Source organism: Vombatus ursinus, unplaced genomic scaffold (assembly GCF_900497805.2).
Source record: "Vombatus ursinus unplaced genomic scaffold, bare-nosed wombat genome assembly UNPS02014810.1, whole genome shotgun sequence".
NCBI lineage: Eukaryota > Metazoa > Chordata > Mammalia > Diprotodontia > Vombatidae > Vombatus > Vombatus ursinus.
The window spans coordinates 8,840,236-8,856,933 of record NW_020954588.1 but is presented as its reverse complement, the minus strand read 5'-3'; the positions used below and the strand labels follow the sequence as shown (position 1 = coordinate 8,856,933).

The following is a 16,698-nucleotide window of genomic DNA, read 5'->3' as shown; positions in this document are numbered from 1 at the left end:
GCCAGAGTGCCACAACTAAGGGAATCCAGAAAGGCTTAAGGTAGGAGATTGCGCCTAAACTGTGCTTTGAATAGTGCAGTAGAGGAGGCTGGAAGAAGAATGTCATTGATGGGAAATAGCCAGCAGGTCATTTTGGCTAGAAGAGAAAAGACTTGAGAAGCAATAGGAAATAAGAATAGGAAGAATTAAGAGTTTGTATTTTAACCTAAGGCACTAGGGAGCCATTGAAGACTGTTCAGATGGGAGGTGATGACTATAAGATCTCTGTCACTTCCACCTGTAGGTCTAGTGCCCTCTGATCAGGGACCTTTTCAGTGTGGCTAGTCCTCAAATCGTGGGAATTGCAACCTAATCCACATAATGTCAATCTGTTTTGTTCATAATATTTTCTACCCAACATGCTGAAGTCCTTTTAATATTCTGTGGTACCTGGGCAGAATTGGTCTATTATATCTTGCTGATCTACCCTTTATCATATATTTCCTTGATAATATCTTTTATGCTACACGCGCGCGTGTGTGTGTGTGTGTGTGTGTGTGTGTGTGAGAGAGAGAGAGAGAGAGAGAGAGAGAGAGAGAGAGAGAGAGAGAGAGGAGACAGGGAGAGTATGGTGTAATGACTAGAGAGCTGACCTCAGATTCAGGAAGATAGATTCAAGTTTCCCTTCTGGTATATTCTAGCCATGTGATCCTAATCAAACCACTTAACTTCTCAGTACTCTAGGCAACTCTCTAACAGACTATAAATTGTAGAGAAGGTGTATTAGCAGAGGATTGTTTTTGTTTTTTGTTCTTACCAGTAGCTTCTTGTGACCAACTGACATTATAGGTACAGTTGGGGGGGGTGTGTGGAATCTATACTACTTTTTGAAGAAAATCAATCTTTTCCCTCCCATTGACAAGTATAGTATTCAAACACGAGGTGTTCCCAAATTCTTAGAACAGTTTTAAGCTTTATCTTTTTTTTAAAAAAATCCTTGACTCCTTACTCTCTCACACATTCCCTCCCATGTTCAATTAGTTGTTGAATTATCCATTCTGCTTCTCTGTACCTTTCCTATCTGTCTCCATTCTTGCTGTTACACCCTAGTTTGGAGCTGAATCACCTTTTTTCTATACTATTGTCATATCCTTCTAATTGGTTTCCCTTTCTCAGGTCTCCCCACTGCCATGCATCCTCCACTCAGCTGCCAAATTAACCTTCTTAAAGCACATATCTGACCATATTCCCTCCCTGCTCAATAAACTGATTACTCCCTATCACCTCCATGATCAAATGAAAAATAGAAAACCTTCTGTTTGTTATTCAAAGTTCTTATAACTTCCCACCCCACACCCCACATCTTTCTAATTTCTTTATGCCTTCCTCACTCTCATGTACTCTTGCAACCAATAACATTGGCCTTCTTGCTGTTCCTTACATTGGACACGTTGTCTCCCAACTCTGGGCATTTTCACTGACAGTCCTCCATGTTTGGAATGCTCTCTCTCCTCATTTCCACCTTCTGACTTCCTTGGCTTCCTAAGGCCCAGCTAAAATCTTACCTACTAGAAGCAACAAGCAACTTTCCCCCTCCTCCTATACACACATACACACACACACACACACTCAGAGGTATATCTTCATACATAGTTGTTTGCATGTTATCTTCCCAATTAGACTTTGAGTTCCTTGAGAACAAGGACTCTTTTGTTGTCTTTCTTTGTATCCTCAGTTCCTAGAAGAGTGCCTGGCACATAGTAGGTACATAATAAGTGTTTGTTAACTGACTTGTTTACCTTCCATCATCTTATTTTGGAGGATATAAACTTTCTAGTGTACTTCAACAAAGTATGTTCAAGTCATGTAAATTTCCTTGATAGGTACCAACCATAGAACTCAGGATCATAGATTTAAGGCTCATTGAGGCCTCAAAGGCATTAACATTCATCATTTTATAGATGAAGAAAGTGAAGTGCTTGGGCAATAAATGATCTGCCCAAAGTCACACAGGTCATAGTAAATGGCAGAGCTGGGATTTGAACCAAAGTCCTGGGACTCCATATCCTGGGCTCTTTCTGCTCAACCTCAATTCCTCTGTAACTTGTTCAGTGAGTCTCTGATTATCAATATCACGTGAGGCCTAAGACAAGAGCAGGTAAGTGATAACAGGGTTCTTCACTACTATCATGGATGATGTCCTGGTTAGAGTGCACATGGAAGAAGGTTCCCTCTTTAGATGGTGACATTCTCCAGATACATTGTGCATTAAGATCTGGAATGCTCCAGGGCTTCCATAGCCCCTCAAAAGTGTTGAGTTTAGCAATATGAACAAGAAAAACTGAGTGGATGAAGAATTCATACTATCCAGGTTATACCATGGAGTTGGATGGATAAGCCATTGAGATAGTCCATCAGGATATATATCATGGGCAGGCATTATAGAAGGGTAATGAACTGCTCTGTGTTGAATAGAGAGGCAGAAAGTAAGATGTTTTGAATTTAGGAAATTATGCAGTCTTTTCTAATGTCCCAAGCTGCTCTCTAACATAAAAGTTCATCATTTCAAAGTCATTATGCTCCTGTTATAAACCATATTACTGCAAATCATATTATTTCCTGTTGAAACCATATTACTGCAAATCATGGAACATAAAATTTCTGAATGATCAAAAATATAGATTGTACAAAGAGTAATAAAGAGATGCTTGGCAGATGTAAATAGACTACAACTCATTATTAATGATGATTGACATCATCATGAAGATACTACATCACGTAATATAAAACATACCATCAGGAACCCCGTTGGTCAGATAAGGAGGTAGGCCAGTCATAGAGCAAAATCAAGGATGGATCCTGTGAACACTGCTTTAGAAGCCATGCTACATGAGAATACCCAGAGGCCTCCAGTACATTGGGGAAATCTTCTAATTAGGACTTACAGAAGCATATTGACAAGACAAAAAAGGCCAAGATAAGTTATTACCTGAACATGTGGAGGAAATACCCCTATCAGTCATACCACAGATCTGAGAAGTAGAAAATACTACATAAATTCTGCACAAATCACTAATACATTCTGATCAAGTCAGTATGAAAACATGTATTTAACCAAATGACCTTTTCTGAGGAACTGTGGGGGTATATTCAGTAACTCTGTCTCAATTCTTATTCCAGGCTTATGTCACTGATGGTAACTCCTAAGTTGATTTCAGAAGTTTTGTAGATGAAAATTATGATAAAATCAAACTTTGCCAAAGTTTGGTCAGGTGACCAGACATTTCAGGAACCAATATTTCATGTGTGGAGATATTGAGTAGCTTGAAGGAGTCCAGAAGAAGTTACTGGGGATAAAAATGGCTATTTTTTTAAAAAGTGGCTGGACCAGCCATTTATTGAAAGTGAGGAAAAACATAAAGACTCTGTGAGTGTTGCATTAGTGTATATAAAATATTAAAAGAGCTAGAGGAAGGACTAGCACTTTGGGTAGAATGTGAGTTGGGTAAAGGCCATGTAGCTTTCTGGGAATTACAACAGACAATAATCATACAAGGTGAGAAAGCAAATGGGTTTTCAGTTTTCTACTAAGAGTTCCCACGTGGATGAGATCATGCGGTCCTTTGAAATATTAAAGAAGGCCCTAGTAGCCAATTACCTTGTGTGTGAGCTAATTACACACACACACACACACACACACACACACACACATATATGCACACAAGTATATATATGTATACACTTACCTATATATGTTTTTTAAGTGTCTAGAGGCTAAATTTGGTCCTCAGGCTACAGTTTGAATACCCCTGGGTTACACTAATTGATAGAGAAGTGGAAATGTTTGCAAGGCTAGAAGTAACCTTTCCCTTCAGAATTCACTTTTAGGTTGTTTGTCCCACTTCTATCAGTACTGTTACATTCTATTTTCCATTCTAGTTATTTGTGTGCATATCCTGTACTTCACCTCAGCTAGATGGCACATTGGACAGAGCACTGGGCTTGAGATCAGGAAGCCTCATCATCCTGAGTTCAAATCCAATCTAAGATACTGACTAGCAGTGAGACCCAGGGCGAGTCACTTAACCCAGTTTGCATCAGTTTTTTATCTATAAAATGAGCAAGAGAAGGAAATGGCAAACTATCCCAGTATCTTTGCCAGAAAAACTCCAAATGGGGTCACAAAGGGTCAGACGTGACTGAAACAACTGAACAACCATAACCTATCCCTCACCCCTCTCATCATGTAACCCCTCCTCACATACACATCCTATTTCTGTTTCTAGGATAACACTATACTTAAAATTAAAGAACTTTGCAAATATTATTTTATTTTATTCGTATAACAATGCTTGGGGGTAGATGCTATTTTTATCTCTATTTTACAGGTAAGGAAACTAAGGCTAGAAGAGGTTAAATGACTTGCCCATGGTCATACAGCATATAGGTGTCTGAGACTGGATTTGAACTCAGATCTTTTTGACTCCTGGTCCAGCACTCTATCTACTTGCTGAGAATGAATGAATGAATGAATGAGGAAGCATTTAAGTACTTACTGTGTGCCAAGCCCAGTACTAAGTGATTGGAACCCAAAGGTCAAAGCAAGGACAGCTCTTGCTATCAAGATCTTTATATTCTAATTTAAGAATGGTGGCCTGGGAGGGACACTTTTGTCTGGAAAGGTACAGGGATGGTTGATGGGAATTGCTTGAGTTGTGGACCTGGAGTATGGTGGAGCCAGATCAACAGGCTCAGCTTATTTAAAAATTTTAAGTATGAGCATTTACACCTTTGAGATCATTAGAGCTTGATTTTTGTTGATTGTTTGGAATTAAGAAAGTGATGGAGAAAATAGCAATAATGTAGGTTAAACTTACAGGTGTGCCTTGAATCCATTCTCTCCTCCTCTCCTCTCCCAGAGCTGGTTGTTAAACATTTACCAGCACACCCATGGCACACATCCCTTCCAGGAGCAATGGCAGGATTGAGTTGATCTGGCAAGCTGGGGGTGGGGGCGGGGCCGGAGTGTAGGTTGGCTGATGAGAAGATGGCCAAGGAATGGGGAGTAAAGAGAAGCATGATTGAGGCCTTGGTGACATAATGGACCACCTGAGACGTTCACAAACCAGGATAGTAGGATCCCAGGTAGAAATTTTGCTGAGGAAAAGATTAAAACCTCCAGGACATGAGTTCTTATCAGAGCAGTATGGCAGCTCACAGGAGGGAGTAAATGGGGCCAGGGCCTGCCTAAAATAGGGGGCCAGGTGAGAGCAGGTCATTCATCTTTGGAACCCCCACAGTGCCTAAGCATGGTCCTTTGCATGAAATATTGCAAATGAGCTCTGATTTCATGCAGCTGGGGAATTACCTCCCCCACTCATTCATTTATTAAGTACCTATTATGTATGTCTGGCATCTATGGAATTGGTAAGTAGATAAGGTCTAACTCTAGGGAGTTAATTGACAAGTGCCTTGCCCTGAGTCTCACAGCTGATAGGTATCTAAGGCAGCATTTGAATCCAGTCCTTCCTAACTCCAAGCCAAATACTGTGTGCTGTCTTATATTGCAAATTATAGGTGTTCCATAAACATTTGTTAGAAGAATGAATGAAGATGATTTAGCACACACTAATGTCCTATCATTCACAAAGTGCATGTGGAAGGCAATCACTTTAAAATACTAATTTTTCTAGTCCTTACTCAGTAAAAACTGTAATCCAACTGACTGAGGCAAAATTCAGGTTCTATTGGAAAACTATAGGTGTCAGTGGATCTATGGCCAATTCTCTACTGTGACTGTCATTTTGAGTGACATTGAGCAAGTCACTGATTTCTGCTCCTCCATCTGGAAAATGGGGATAATTATGTTTTCCAGTTGCCCCTCAGAGAAGTTGTCAGGGTTAATTAAACAGTGTTTCTAAGGAGACCTCCTTAGAAGCAGCATGCCCCATAAGGAACCAATCTTCTCATAGCTCTTATGTTCCTGCATGGCTTAGCGGTTTGGTAGATCTCTTGTTATTTCTTCCCAAATAAGTCATATTGTGTCACCAGCTGTCTCCATGGTCTTGAGTCAAACAGGATTTTGTATACATTGCTTTCTGATGCATTTGAAAATTAGACTTGGTTCATCTCCAGTCTCTTTTTGGAAGTTTGCATATTGCTTATCATCAGTGACCATATGTTTATGCAATTTCCAGCCAAATATTGTTGAATAACCGAGATAATATTTAAAACAGCCTACAGCAGTGTGAGCAGACTGATACTTTTTTTTTTGCTTCTTGTTATTTTCAGCTGCTTTAAAAGCCTTATCCCAATATTTTAAGTTGTTTCCTTTTTGGGAACAAAGAGGATGCTTCCAGTCTCAGACTGCCTCATCCAGGTATTTTGCCCCAAGTAACAATACCAGATAAAACATAAGAGACCATCTTAAAAATGAAATTGAGGGGAAACGCTTTAAATGAAACCAAAATGATCTGCAGCAGTTATTTCATAAAAGCCTAATTCCAAGTGCTATAAACTATAATGATTTCCCCTCTCAACTTGGATTTGACTTACCTTTTCAAAATGTGACAACATCTGAGTTCCTTTAGACTCAAGTATGTGACTTCCAGGGCCATATGAAATCTAAACTCAATTTCTAGTCAAAGTTGATGTGAAAGAGCCATCTGGAAGTTGATACAATGGCAAATCCAACCATTTCTGAGAAATTGTCAGGGTTTGGAGTCTCTCCCAGAATCCTGATTTAGTAGTCTCTAAGCTTTCAGCAAGCCTGTAAAGAACACAAATTTATTTTGTTTATACATAGCCTCCTTACAGTGCGGACCTTCTCCATCTAATTCTGCCAATTCCACCTCACCAATACCAGGAAATCAAATTCCCTAACACCATAGTTAGCCAGCCAAGCTGCAGAATGTGTTATTTTAATTAATTGAAATTTTTGGTTAGTTTATTAACTAATTTATATGGTGATACTCTCTCAGGCAAGGCATTTCCTGGATAAATACCATAATTGGAAGAAGCCTTGGAGATCATCTGGAATCCAAACCCGTAACTTTGTAAATGAAGAAACTGACGCCTGTAGAGACTAAGTAACTTGGCCAAGGCAAACAGCTAACTCATGGCCTGGGGTGTGGGGGGGCACAACCTGGTTTTTTTCACTCTGAGTCTAGTATTCTTTTAAAATTTCATCTTTATTAGAATGGCAAATAAAAGGAAACTAGATTGAATTTCATTCTAGTTTTAAAAAATTTTCTCCCTGCCTGACCTTTTGCCAACTTGCTTATTGGACAAGAGAATAAGTAAAAAGAAGGAATTGTGGGTGTGAACAAATGACAGATTTGATGTGCGGAACCAGAAGAAAAGTCAGTTAGCAACAGGAGGCCAAGGTGTCATGACTAGTTCTAAGAATGGTGGCAGCATATGGCTAGTTAATTCACCTAGGGAAAAAAACCACATTCATCATATCTTTTATTTTTCATGAACTCCTTAAGCTTTCTGTTTTTGCTTCTGTCACAATGCTGCTGCTCCCCAGCCATCATCATACCATGTCAGAGTATGTCACCCTTAATCTCCTCCTGTTTCTGTGTCTGGTTCTAGCAACAGTTACAGAATCAATAGTCTCATTGTGGGAAAGGGAGTGCCTACCAATTATCCATCATTGAACTCAACATCCATCCCTGTAACTTTGCTAATCAAAGTATCCCTCTCTTACTGCCCCTCCTCATGTGCATTATCTTCCTCTGTTCGACCATATACTCCTTAGGGCCAGGCACTGTCTTTTTTTTTTTTTTTGTATTTGCATACTCAGCACTTAGCACACTGGCATATATTAAAGATTTAATAATTTTTAAAAATTCATTTATTCATTTTTATTTGCATGGAATTCTCAGAGGTTTTCATTCTCTATCACCGCCAGTTTTATTATTAACTGAAACCATCATGGACACCTTATTTTTTTTAGCTCTTATTATGTTTTATTATGTATAAAATATTTATTGTATATTAACTTTTATATTTTTGAGGGACCTCTTTCCAGGGGTTTTAGCATCATGGTTCATAAAACAGTTTGGAAATTTTATAACTAAGAATTCCAGGACCTGAGACAAATTCAATGGGTGGATTAAGATAGAGATTTTGGGACACCCCCCCCCCCAAATACTATTGGTGAGGCCAGCATAGTCTGCCACATTATTGTTGGGTCTGAACATCCCAGGGTCCTCTGGCTAGAGAGTATTAGGTGGGTAATCTACCTCAATAGCATACAATCGCATTTGCATGGTGGGATAGGACTCGTGGAGGATTAGAGGTATGGAGAATTGGCAAAAGGAGAAAGTGTCACTCCTTGCCCCCAAATGTTGGCATTCTGGAAGAAAACTCATCATCATCACATGCTAATTATGGATGACTCTGCTGATTTATTGCTAGATTGAACATCTGTCTGATTAAAAAAAGTTCTATAATCAAGACTGGACAGTTGAGACATCAAGTAGTGAACTGTGAGTACCAGAAAGAGAATGGTTTTTATCCAATAAAAATCTCAATTCCTTCAAGCCTGTGGAAGGGTTGGGAATCTCATCGACACCCAAAAATACGTAGGCTAGTAGTACTCTCAACATTTTGTTGTCTTGTAACATACCAAGGAACTTGCCAGAAAATACAAGAAAACTCTTTCCTACAGTTTAACCACCCAAAAACCCATATTCATCTAGATAAAGAGTGAGGCAAGCAAGTATACATATAAAAGCCATGCTTCATGATGTGCCTCAGATGTCCCCTCTCTTCTCTCCAACAATGTCACCTTTCTTACTCCTAGTGAGAAATGGTCAAAAGGGGCCCCAAAAGACATATGCAGAAAACGTGTGTGCCAGGCTTGTTTAGGAAACAGTGGTCTGGAGGGAGAAGAGGGGAAGGGGGCATCCAACCTCGGGATACCTCTGAGTCTTTGTCATGTTCACTACTACATTTCCTTGGGCCATGTCACCCTTAGAGATGCAGGACGTATGCAGAGCAGAATAGGACAAGTTAACCGATGCCCCAAAATATTGGTATAGTTAGGGATAGCTTTTTGAGCAGGATGAGGAATTGAAAGTATTGCCTCTTTTATAAAGAGTGGAATCTCAGATCCATTGGTGTGGGCAGGGATTGATTAGAAATGTAAGAATTTAGAAGCAATGAAAATTGGTGCCCTAAAAAGAATCATGCCATACCACTAAGAACACTGAATTTAGCATCCAAAGACTTGTGTTTGCAACTTCATTTTGCTACTTAATAACCTTTGTTTTCTATAGTGCCTTCCTCCTCATTTTACAAATGAGGAAATTGAGGTCCAATGGGAGGTTAATGACTTGCCTGAAATAACACTGGTAGTAACTATCCAAAGTGTGATTTGAACCCTAATCTTCTGATTACAATCCTCTTAAGATTTATAAAGCTCTTTTCTAATACAAACAAAAAACACCTTTGAGATATGGATAGTACAAGTACTATTATTCATATTTAAAAAATAAGAAGACAAAGGCCCAGGTGAAATGAGTTGTCCATCTAAGTATTATGACTAATTAGCCCTTCCCACATTAGTTCCTATTAAAATAAACACATAAACAAAAGGGAGGAGGAAAGTTAATGTTGGCATAAAATGAATAATGTAACTTTTACCCAATTGCCCTGGGCCCATATAATAGCAATTTTGATTAATTTTCCTCCATCTTTTATTTATCTTTTTGTTTCTCAGTTACACGTCAAGTAGAAATCAGAACCAGAATTTGTGGTTGCTTTTCTCCTGTCACCATCCTACTTGAGCAAGTTGCATCTTTTTTTCTAGGACTCGGTTTCCTCATCTATAAAGTGAGGGGGTTGGGCTAAGTGACCTCTTAGGTCCCTTCCATCTCTAAATCTACAATGCCATGGGTTCAGAGTCCTTTCTGGCACTAAACCTTATGATGACAAGATCTTGTGATCATTCTATCAGAGTGCTCATTAAAGTCATCAGGATTAAGTAGATGGCAACAATAATGTAAATCTCAAGTGACTCCTGACTTATTGATATAGTTGTGTCAGAGAATCACAGATCTCTAGGTGGAAGGGATCTCAGAGACCAGTTAGACCAACTCACTCATTTTACAGATGAAGATTTTATATTATACACACACATACACATATAAGATGCTTATGTATGTGTGCATATGTATATAATGATATATGTGTGTATGTATAATATATGTGTATATATATGTAAATATCTAATTATATTTAGACAGAGACAGAGAAAGAATGAAATCATTTTCCCCCTGTTATCAAAACAGCTAATTCCCTCCTCCCCAGACTATAAGGAGGAGTTCACAATCTAGAAATTTCAGAACTTGGATGCTTTGGACAGAAGCCAGAGCTTGTAGGACATACACATACACAACAGCGCAGAAGGGAAGAGAATGGCTTCTCTGGAGGTGCACACAGCCCCATTGTGGCCTTGCATCACCCTGAGCTTGTTATCCCAAGCAGGGATATGATTTTGGGCAAGGCAAAGGATGAATGGTGGCCATCTGGCAAGTACACTCTACTGGTGATTTCATAGGCACTCTCTCTAATCAACAGAAGCCTATATTAAGTGCTGAAAACCTTGGTGGGGCAGGGGGGTGAGGGAGAAGGATGAACAAAGAAATATCAGAACTGATCTGTATCCTTAGGCCTCATGCAATATAGGCAAGAAGATACATTAAAAAAAACCTAGAGAATGATTATCAACTAGCCTCTATTGTTAAAGAACAATGCCTAACATACAGAAAAAGCAGTGATTTATTAAGCATTGTTGTCTATCATCTATCTATCTATCTATCTATCTGTCTATCTATCTATCTATCTATCTATCTATCTATCTATCTATCTATCTATCTATCCATCCATGGATACATCCATCTATCCATTTCTCTCTCTCTCTCTCTCTCTCTCTCTCTCTCTCTCTTTTTCTCCTCCTCCCTTTCTCTCTCTCTGGCAGTGCAGTGGGTAATAGAGTGCTAAGCTTTGGTGTCAGGAAACATGGGCTTGAATCCAGGTTCTGACATTTATTAGCTGTGGGAATAAATCATGTAACCCCAAAGGGTCTCAGTTCCCTCAACTTTAAAACGGGGATAATAATACTCTCAGGACTTGCCTTATAGAGTTGTTCTAAAGAAAAGGCATTGCAAACTCTAAAGAGCTACCTAAATGTAAAGAATAGTAATCATTATGAATAAAATAGACATTCAAGGGAGGGAGAAATTATTGTGGAGCCTGTAGTAGTTAGAAAATGGCTTCATACTGGAGCTGGGTCTTGAAGGATGGTCAGGGCTTACAAGAAGAGGAGAAGGAGGAACAACAGAAACAGTTAAATATGAGAAATCAACAAGTGGGGGTGGGAGGAAGCAGGGTAGTAGGTTTAGCAAAGACATTGAGGTGGGAATGACCTTGACAAGTTAATAAGACTATGGAAAGCCTCTCGTTATCCAAGAAAAACACTTACGGTATTGGAGTAGAAGGGAATTATGGAAGATGAGTACCTCTAGAAGTAGTACTGTGTTTTAACATCTCTACTTCTCTAAGGGACTAAGGGCCTACCCTATAACTATGAACTCTTCCCTAGCAGAGGCTTACCATATGTATAGATTTCTTCGATAATGACCAACTGCTTTCTGCCACCTTTTGACAATTCCCTCCCTCCCCCGTTACTTCATGTACCTGTCTGCACTTCTACCTATTACATTATGGGACCTCTCCCAGTTCTGTGGCCCACCTTGATATGTCTGTCTAATCCCTGATTTGAGCCTTCCCCTATTGTCTGGCCTGTCCTGATACTACCAGGTCCTATGACAGACACAAGTATTTAGGCACCAAGTCACACAATTTTGGTTTTCTCATTGTTTTAAAATAAACAACAACTGTAAAGTCAAACAACAAATGATTCAGAAGTTAATTTTTCATATTCAAATATGTTTTCTTATTCTTCCCAATGGGTCAATGGCATAGAAAGGTGAAGATGCCCCTGTTTTACACAGCCATTGCCATAAATGACCATGGACAAGTTCAAATTTAAATTTGAAATTTTAGTCTCTGGAATGGAACAAATAGCCAGTTATCTACAAGAGTTACAAAACATGAACTATAATAATTTTCCAAAAGGGACTTTTGAGGGATAGGAATCTTCTTGGGAGTTCAAAGATGAAGTTTCTTCTATCAATGATTTTTGTCACCTGGTTTCCTAAGAGAGATGCCTTATACACTCAGAGATTTAAGTGATTTGCTCAGGTCAGACCCCCAATATATGTCAAAGCTGTGACTGGAATGCAGGTATTCCTGGTCCTAAGGCCAGTTCTCTATCCACTATTCCTTGTTGTCTCTCTGATGTTGGAGGAATTTTTAAGAACAATCTTTTGGCCAGAAACTGCCTCGATGGAGTGTCAAATTCCTTTGGCATAAAAAGAGAGAAAGAACAAGCCAGAGTAAAGAAGAAATAGTCTCTTTGCTGGCCATGTCCCCTGAGGTTTCATTTTAGGTTTTAAAGGTGGATATATACCTTTCACTTTTGAAATCTTGTCTTCAAACAAACCTTTGTTCTTGAGTATTTAAATCTGAATTTCCTTTTCCATTCTGGCTTTTGCTAATGACCTAGTGAAGTGAAATGAATGCCCCCCAGTCCTTGAAAGCCCAAATAACTGCAAAGCTGATCTCAGAGCACAAGTTCTAGGGCCCAAAGTGGCACCTTCCTAACTTAACCTCTGTCTATCTTTCCTGGCAGATGACATTTGATCCAGAAATCTTCTTCAATGTTTTATTGCCCCCGATTATCTTTCACGCTGGATATAGTTTAAAGAAGGTAAGTTTGGGTGATATCTCTCCTCCTACCACCTTCCCCAGACATTATCTGGCCAGACAATTCTATTCTAAGTAAGAGGAAGTAAAATACAAAAACCTTTCTCCTCTTAAATGTATTTGTCTCATTCATTCAAAACTTTTTTTGACAATGATATTTCAGTATATTTAGTTTCCTTTTTAATTCTATGCATTTTATTTTATGCATTTAAAAACATCATTCTGAGAAGGGGTCCATAGGCTTTGCCCTACTTCCCAATGGGTCCTTGGCATGGAAAGGTAAAGATGCCCCTATATTAGACTGTCATTGTCATAAATGATTATGGGTAAGTTCAAATTTAAAATGTTTATGATTCCTTTGGATGCCTGCAACTGAAAAGTTTGCATGAAAACATATTAATCACATTTATTAAGTACCTACTATGTGCCAGGCATTTTAGTAGGTACTGAGGATTCAGAGACTAAAACAAAAGTCATTTAGTCAAGAAGCATTTATTAAGCACCTGCTGTGTCAGGCATTGTGCTAAGGGCTATACTTGCCCTTGAGGAACTAAATCTAGTTAGGAGAGACAATATGTGTTATGTAAATACAAATAGATAGATAGGTAGGTAGGTAGGTAGGTAGATAGATAGATAGATAGTAATTTTGATGGGAAGACACTAACAGATGGGAGAATCAAGACAGGCTACATGTAAAAGGTTACATTAGGGAAGGATTCTGTGAGTCAGAGGTGAGGAGGGGCAGCATTTGAGGCCAGGGGACAGTGAACAAAGTCACAGATAGAGATGGAGTACAGTGTACTATGAACAGTAAGAAGGACAATTTGGCCACATCTGGAAACAAGTTGAAAAATCTAGCTAATTACTTGGATATTTCCAAATATTCAGATGTGGGTATACATTATCTCCCCAACCAATTACTATCCTACTATGATACCTTATTGTGGTGTGGAGGTGATGCTGCCTTCTAAAAGGTTGTGTGCAATGAGCACAGATTCTGGCAAATTCCAAGCTGGAAAGATGTTGCATATGGGCCCAACTTCTATATTTCTTTTCCAACCACCAGCCTGGCTAAGTTAGGAGAGGCTAATGACCAGGTTGGCTCTAGGCTGATGAATGGCCATAAAAACTCTTCAGGAGCATCCACTAAGCAGTGAATTTATGATTTGTATTAGAGGAGAAAGTGCCTACACTGAGGAGGTCCTGGGACCTCAAATGTTGAAATAAGAAATATCTTTGAGACTACCTCATATCCTAGCTTTTACTTTTCCCTCAGGTAATAACAGTTGGCATTCATATAGTGATTTAAGGTTTACAAAATACTTTGCACATGTTATGTAATTTGATCCTTACAAAGATCCCACAAGATAGCTACTCTAGGTTTTATTATTTCTGAGTTATAGAAGTGAGCACTGAAATTCATAGAGTTTCAGTAACTTGCTCAGGGTCACATAGCAGCTGAGATTCAAACCCAGAGCTTTCTCTTTCCTACTCCAAGGCCTCTAACACATCACATCACCTTGTAGATAATTGATACAGCTTGAATGCCTAATTTCAAAACCCAATAATTGATAGTGAAGGTTTTTGGTAGATCACCAATGATTTATTCATTTAAATACTTGATGGTGTCATGCAAAAATATGTTATCATATAGATACAAATCTACAGTCTCCTAGGTTGACAGTTCTGTATATCAGTATCTGTATATGTTTAATCATCAAGGGAAAATGTTGGTTTTCTTAGAACCATTCAGTTCATTGTTGTCCAATCTTCTCTCTTCCTTTACCCTCTTATAACTTATTCAGGAGTATGTAGTAGGAGGCAGAATGATAAAGATTGACTCTAGTCTACTGATTACAAAGCACTTGGGCTCCAATCCTTCCTTCACCAGTTACTTGTATGACCTTGGGCAGGTCATTTGATCTCCCTCGGTGACAGTTTCCTAATCTGTAAACTGAAGAGGTAGGATGAGGTGGTCTCTGAAATCCTTTCCAGCTCTTGAGTTACACCCCTACAAGAGTAATCAGAGTACAGTGCAATATGTCCAGGTTTAAAATTTTGAAATTGCGATCAAATTCTTATGTATTTTTTTCTCTATGAAAATTGTATCCTATTCCATGATCGTCATTCACCATCTTTCTTGTGCTATTTCTTTTCCAGAGACATTTTTTCCGAAATTTGGGATCAATTTTAACATATGCTTTTTTGGGAACTGCAATTTCCTGTATTGTTATAGGGTAAGTGAAGCCCCAAGCATATAATTTTGGCTGATATTCGGTGTTCATACTATGTTGAAGTGTGTACTATTGCAATGACTGAAAGTATAGAAATCATCTACGTTTATTGAAATGGTGTGTCTTCAATATTCTAAACTTTGAAACTATTGACAGCAATAGACATTCGGTTACACAAACGATAATCAGTCTATCAGATACCTTTGGTCTTCAGATGGAAATATATAACTGGCCTCTATTATTTACAAGTTTTCTTTATAAAACTTTGTGTGTTAACTTAAACAAGATAGTAAAAATACTCTGTTTATTTCCATATTCCCTTCTGAACTCTTTTTCCTGTATATTTATTTGACTTTATTGCTATTGTGATAATTATTTCTGTAATGATAATTGTGTATTTTTTCGGATTTTGCTTTTTTCATTTTGTATTGTTTCATGTCTCTTTCCATTTAGGGGATTTTTTTTATATTTGCCCTTTCTTACAGGACAGTAATGCTCCATCATGTTCATATGCTACAATTTGTTCAGTCATTTCATGAGAAACATAGGTTATTTCAATTCTTTCTTTTTCTTTCACAAATAATGCTTCTTTATTTTTGTACAAATAGGTCTTGTTTTCCTGACGAAAACTTTCTTAGGATACTGCCTGAGTAGTGCAGTCACTAGGTCAAAACACATGAAGTTGCCTAGTTCTTATTCTCAAAGCACCATATTGCTTTCTAAAAATATTGCACCAATCCATAGCTTGACCCATGATGTAACAGTGTATTTGTTTCTCCACAACCCCGTCAGCCTTGAATTCTACCATTTTAAAATTATCTTTGTTAGTTACAGTGTGAAAATGGCATTTTAGGATTGCTTAAACATATTTTTCTCAGATTAGTGAAGTTGGAAGAGCTTTATTTTTGGAGGGTTAGCTACTGATGATTTGTGCTTCTATTTTGGATAACTACCTATTCATACAATTTAGGCACTTGTCTACCAGACAATGGCTTTTAATCTTATGAATTCAATTCCTTAGAGATTTTGTACGTTAGATTTTTAACATAAATATTTATGGCAAAACTTTATCCCTAGTCTGTTTCTTTCTTTATTCTGTATGCATTGATTTTGTTATCTGAAACTCTCTACATTTATATTCTCAAAACCTTCAATTCTTTTCTCCTATAATTGCTTCTATTTGTTGAATAGATAAAAATTTTCCTTCTCTTCACAATTTGTGTAAATATATCACTCAACTTTCTTCTTTTTTAATAACAAAAAAAATTTGAATCATTGATCTATGTAGAATATATTATAGCATATCATGCAAAATGTGGATAGATGGTCTCTAAGGTTATTTCCATCTTTAAATCTATGATCTTATGATCTAATAAGCTTTGCAGGGGTTTTCCACATTGCCATACAACAATTTAATTATTTTTGTTTTGTGTTTTACTAAATAATCATAGTGTTTTATGATGTCCAACAATAGTGTCATAGATTTATCAAAAATTTAACAAACATTTATTAAATTCTGGGGATACATATTTGCCATATTTGCCCTCAAGGCATTTACATTCTAATCGAAGAACCTAATTCCAATTTAGAGCTGGGGAAGACCTTAGAACTAGCCCTACAATCTATCATATATCTTTAGTTCTAA

The 16,698-nt window shown here is 38.0% G+C and overlaps 1 protein-coding gene across 2 annotated transcripts in view; it reads left to right on the top strand.

Annotated features, from left to right (window-relative positions):
• Positions 1 to 16,698, top strand: part of SLC9A9 (solute carrier family 9 member A9) — a 736,009-nt gene that overhangs the window by 54,304 nt on the left and 665,007 nt on the right. For both annotated transcript variants that reach the window (XM_027875882.1, XM_027875883.1), the window contains exons 3-4: positions 12,746 to 12,823; positions 14,980 to 15,056. In XM_027875882.1, the coding sequence (XP_027731683.1) occupies positions 12,746 to 12,823; positions 14,980 to 15,056 (155 nt within the window). The remainder of the gene's footprint in view (positions 1 to 12,745; positions 12,824 to 14,979; positions 15,057 to 16,698) is intronic.